At 37.7% G+C, this 5643-nt stretch overlaps 1 protein-coding gene across 1 annotated transcript; it reads right to left on the bottom strand.

Moving 5' to 3' along the window:
* Positions 1-277: 277 nt before the first annotated feature.
* LOC131068320 (AT-hook motif nuclear-localized protein 18) lies at positions 278-2216 on the bottom strand. The gene has a single exon (XM_058003491.2). It carries the CDS (start codon positions 1477-1479, stop codon positions 622-624), a length of 858 nt encoding a protein of 285 aa, XP_057859474.1. The 5' UTR covers positions 1480-2216; the 3' UTR covers positions 278-621.
* Between the last annotated feature and the right edge of the window lie 3427 nt (positions 2217-5643).

Raw genomic sequence — 5643 nt, forward strand, 5'->3', positions numbered from 1 at the left:
CTGATTTCTGTAGAAACTTAATGTCTGCTGTTTCTATTTTTCTAATCGACATTTCATATCATACTTAGTAATATCTTATACATCGCCAGAAAGAAGAAAGTGGCTTCAGATGACAAGTCCACAACAAGTCTATTGAGTAACTATGGACATTTTAAATCACTCAATAACATCCTTATCCATCATCAGAAAGAAAAAAGTGAAAATAATTTACGCGACAACAAGTCCATTGATTTTAGAAATGACAGAAGATAAAGAAAGAACTCATTAACCAAACATAGAGAAACTGAAAGCTGATTCATGAAAACAAAAAAACACAGGAATTTTTTTTTTCCTTTTTTCATGGAAGTGAGTGAGTGAGTAAGAAATACATGCTCTCTCTCAAAATCATAAATCATTTCTGGAAAGAAGAAACATGGGTTAAAGCTAAAGCTAAACGAGCCAGCCAGCTAGCTAACTAACTAAACCTAGTTTTGAATCATCAGTCGGTGGAAGAAGAAGAAGAAAGGAAAAAAAATAATAAAGCACAAGCAACACCTGAATGGTATGATTTGTACAGAATTATTGCCGACCTTAATGGAGATTGATTTTCTGATTGCAAGCAAAATTCGATCTTTCTTTGATTCAGTAGGGTCCCGGTCGGCCCTGAGCCCAGGCATAAGCATCGGGGGGCAGCGGGCAGTTAAGAAGATTAGGCGGCACGTTGTACATGGGCATAGACGAGGGGTCGGTCATATGCTGCTGGTGCTGCTGAGGATTGAGGGACATAGGGGGAGGTCCAGGGGGGCCCTGAATCTGCAGCTGAGCAGCTTCTTCGTCGTCAAGAGGCAGGCGGTCATATGAAGCATTCATGAAGGTGGCCGCCATGACCAGCACAGGGCCAGAAGCCACAAGAGCTCCCACCACGCTGCCCCCCACAACCTGCCCCTGCCCGCCGGCTAAATAGATGGTCAACCCGGTTGCCCCGGGTGGCGCCGGCGGCGGCAGAAAGGAGCCGGACAATGAAAGAATTTCGAAGCGGCCGTGCAGAGTGACAATTGCGCCGGGGGCAGCCGGCTGGCGCAGGGTCACATTGGTCACGGTTCCGCTGCCGCTCAAAATACACACGCCCCGCTGCCTCCTGCGTGCAAAGGTCGCTACACTTTCGCCCACATCGCACCCATTTGCGATCTCCATCACGTGCGCCCGCAGCGCATTTGCACTGTCCCGTGTTATAATTATTGGCGGCTTCGGCTTGTTCTTCGACCCCGGCGGCCGCCCTCGGGCTTTTCTGCCCGCTTCGCCTTCTTCACCGCCTGAAGATCTGTTGTTGTCATTGTTGTTGTTCATCATGTCTCCGTGCTCTCTCTTTTTGCCCTTCCCTAGCCCGTTGTTCCCGCTGGTCTCATCCTCTGAGAGATTTAGCTCCCTCGTTTGAAAGGGAGGTGGTAACGAATGCCCGCCGTGACCGAGGGCTGAAGCCGCTGCATTCGGATGATCCATGATCCACACATACGTCCCCGCCCACCACCTCAATTCCTGCTCCCGAATCTCATCACCATGGAAGAAGAAGAAGAAAGAAAGATCTCAACTTGGAGCCTGAACTTGAACTTGGGCTTCTTTTTTCTCTTTCAAGATCAGTTTTTGAGCCGGAAAAGATCTCAACCTTGAACTTGGGCTTCTCTTTCTTCTTATCAAAATCAATTTTTGAGCGGAAAGGATCTCTACCTTGAACTTGGGCTTCTCTTTCTTATCAAGATCAAATTTTGAGCCCAAAAGATCTCGACTTGAACTTTCAAGATCAATATTTGAGAGAAAAAGATCTCAACCTTGAACTTGGCTTGGGCTTCCTGTTTTAGCTCTAAAGATCAATTTTTGAGCTTGGGCTTCCTGTTTTAGCTCTCAAGATCAATTTTTGAGCTTGGTCTTCCTGTTTTTCCTATCCAGATCAATTTTTGAGCTTGGGCTGCTTGTTTTTTTCTATCAAGATCAATTTTTGAGCGAAAAAGATCCTAACTTTGAACTTTGGGCATCAAATTTTGAGTCCAAAATGGTCCATTTTGGTGCTTTTATCTCAATCAAATCAGCTGGATTTGGAGTTTGGGTTCCTCAAGCTCTGTGATTTGGAACGTGGGAAGTCCAAGGAAGGATAAAAAAATGTTGGGAGAGATTTGAACCAGGTCAAATATAGGTAGTGAAAGAGTAGAATGGAGAAGGTGGTGTTAGTTGTGGGGTTAATGTGGGGTTGGGGTTGGGTTAAGGAGAATGGGACAGCGTGCGCATGAGCAAGTGGGGCATGGGGTCGGTGTGTGGGGCCCGGCTTGTCTCTATCAACTTCCCATTCTCCCGCCCCTGTAATTTTTGCTTGAGATTTTTCTACGTTACTTGACGGACGGCCATTAATCTTCTGGTTTAGTTGTGAGCGAATATTTATTTGCAGAGTATCCTTTTTATTGTCGGCTAAAATGCAAGCATCCCGTGCCTGGGGAAGAGATAGAAAGTGGGTGCCAACTCTCACGCAAATCCCCGTTTAATAACGCCATTAATTAACTTAATCACACCGCAATCTGCTCCATCCTTGTTGAAATTGTGATTAGTAAGCAAGTGAGAGAGAATAAATTACCCATCTTTTTTTTATTTTGTTTAATCGACTCTTTCTCAGCTTGGTTTGTTTAATCGCCTGTCGCCTTCATTGCTTGCTTGGCAGCATCTTTTGAAGATTAAATTGTCCGTCTTTTGGGTTTTGTTTATTCCAATTTTCAAATGCATGCTTCTGTGAAGCCTTTAGCATTGGATCATGAGGATAATGACATAGTTTTTATCGTTCAACCGATTTCTGTGACTTTACGGAAGTTGTAAAGTCAAGGCGCTCGTAATTTCAGCCAATGTTTGATAAGCCCAACTGCTTCCTGTGTGCTAGCCAACATCCTTCAAAAACAAGTTAGTGTAATGGAATTGAAACTTGCTTTTAAACCAAAGGTTTTGGAGTCGCCTAGGGTTTGGTTCAGGTTTGTTTGAGGCCCAAAATATAGGTATTGTATTGTGTTGTGTTCACTCTCTTGGAAAAATTAAGATATATTTTTCCGTTTGGTCGAGATTACAATTTTCAATTTATTGAGTATGGTTGAATTGTTTCTGGTTTAGATTGTGTGAGCGTGATCCAAAATGTCGATTCAACAACTATCACACAATCTAAATAAAAAACAATTCGACTATTTTTATGGATTGTGAAAATTTGTGTTAGTTTATTTGATATATAAATTTATAGATATGATCTAGAATGTTTGTTTTAGATTGTGTGATTGTGATCCAAAACAATAATCACACATCTCTAAATCAAAACCAATTCGACCATTTTCATGGATTGTAGAAATTTGTGTTCTTATTAGTACATTAGACATATGGATTTGGAGATAAGTTGGAGTTATGTAGTTTGTTAACTTGTGATGTTAATCCCTAATTCAATTGCATAGTTTTTTAGTCGAATTCATTGATCCAATTACATAATTTTGAGTTGAAACCATTGAATCGTACCTACATTAAATTATCATGTTTGATCAGAATTCGACTATAGAGTTTTTTAGTAGAAGTCCATCCAAATGGAATCATAATTCAACTACATGGTTTTTAAGTCAAATTATTTGATCCAATTATGTTGTTTCAAGTCAAACTTCTATTTACTTGTACTAATGAGTTCAACTAAAAAAGATACATAGTTGAATCATAATTTAACTGTAGAGTTTTTTAGTCAAATTCATTGATCCAATTATGTGCTTTTGAGTCAAACTCACTATCTCATACTTTTGTTAAATTTTGATGTTTGATTAGGATTCAGTTTGTTAAATTATGATGTTCATCCATGATTCAACTACATAGTTTTTCAGTCAAATTTGTTTCTCTAATTACATAATTTTGAGTTGAGCCCACTGACTCATACCTATGTTGAATAATGATGTTTGATCTGAATTCAACTATGGAATTTTTAAGTATATGTCAATAAGTTTGACATAACAAGCCATCAAATTGAATCATAATTTAATTGCATAGTTTTTTAGTCAAATTTATTGAATTAACTAGATAGTTTCAAGTCAAACTCTCATTAACTCATACTTATGTTAAATTATGACGTTCGATTAGAATTCAACTACAAATTTTTTGAGCACGTGTAAATTAGTCTGACTAAAAAAACTACGTCGAATCATCATAGTTTATCTGCATAGGTTTTTAGTCAAATTCTTCAACCAATCATGTGGCTTTGAGTCAAACTCACTAACTCATACTTATGTTATATTATGATGTTTGATTAGGATCAACTACTCTTATGACCATTGAATTGATCCACTAAAGGGTGTGAAATAAGAGGACATGCTCACCTTGTTAGTCGAATAAGCTAATAAATTTGACTCAAAAAGCTATGTAGTTGAATCATAATTTAATTGCATAGTTTACAAGCCAAATCCATTGATCCAATTGCATAGTTTTGAATCAAACTCACTAACTCATACTTTTGCTTAATTTTGATTTTTGATTATGATTCAATGGTAAATTTTTTAAGCCCAAGTCGATGAATTTGACTCAAAAAACTATGTAATTGAATCATAATTTAACCACATAGTTTTCTAGTCAAATTCATTGATCCAACTATGCAATTTCGACTCAAATTCACTAATTCATACCTTTGTTAAACTATGATGTTTGATTATTATTCAATTCTAGAGTTTTCAACTATAAGTCAATAAATTTGACTCAGAAACTACGCAACAACTGAATCATTATAAAGTAAAACCATAATATACTTTTAGTGAAAAAAAGAAAAAAATCTTTACAATTTACTTAATCAATATAAATTTATTTCCGTTACTACACAATCTAATATTGTATATGACTAAAAATCAATGTCTTAGAGTAAAAAAGGGATAAAGACTGAATCTACTGAATTGGGTAACAAGAAGTCTCAATCATCATATGACTAAAAATCAATGTAGATAAAAATTTGGAGGAAAGGGAGGATAAACACTGAATATACCGAATTGGGTAACAAGAAGTCTCAATCATCATATGACTAAAAATCAATGTAGAGAAAAATTTGAAGGGAGAGTAAACACTGAAAATACTGAATTGGGTAACAAGATCTCAATCATCATACGTCCTCCATCACTGTCAACCAACCTATAGTCTATCCACTCAAAAAACATTTTCCATTCGCTGTATTAAACCAACTTGATTAGCTTCCATTAATCCTTCCCTCTCATTCGTACAACCATTAACAACAACAAGAACGTCGTCAAAAAATCAATCCACCCAAAGAAAAATCATTGACAGTGTTGAATCCATGATTGGCAAAACAAAGATGGCGCATTCAAAACAAAAGTGACATTTTAGATCTTTTGATCTTTTTGGATAACTGTGAAGGCAGGTAGGTAGTACTTGTTCACACAGTGAAAAAAATTTCTTCAAAAGTTGGATCATCCAAGATCCCATTCAAATCAAAAAATAAGGACTGGTCGCAGGAAATTTTAGTATTGTACGTTTAGAAACGCCCGGAAAAAAGCTGAACAAAACGTCCATGTCAGCTCATGTTAGTACAGTACAGCGAGAGAGTGAGAGGGAGATGGGTAAAAGCTTAATAAACAACAGTTGGTACGTAATTTCTAAGAAGAATGGTAA

The sequence above is a fragment of the Cryptomeria japonica genome, chromosome 11 (assembly GCF_030272615.1).
Source record: "Cryptomeria japonica chromosome 11, Sugi_1.0, whole genome shotgun sequence".
NCBI lineage: Eukaryota > Viridiplantae > Streptophyta > Pinopsida > Cupressales > Cupressaceae > Cryptomeria > Cryptomeria japonica.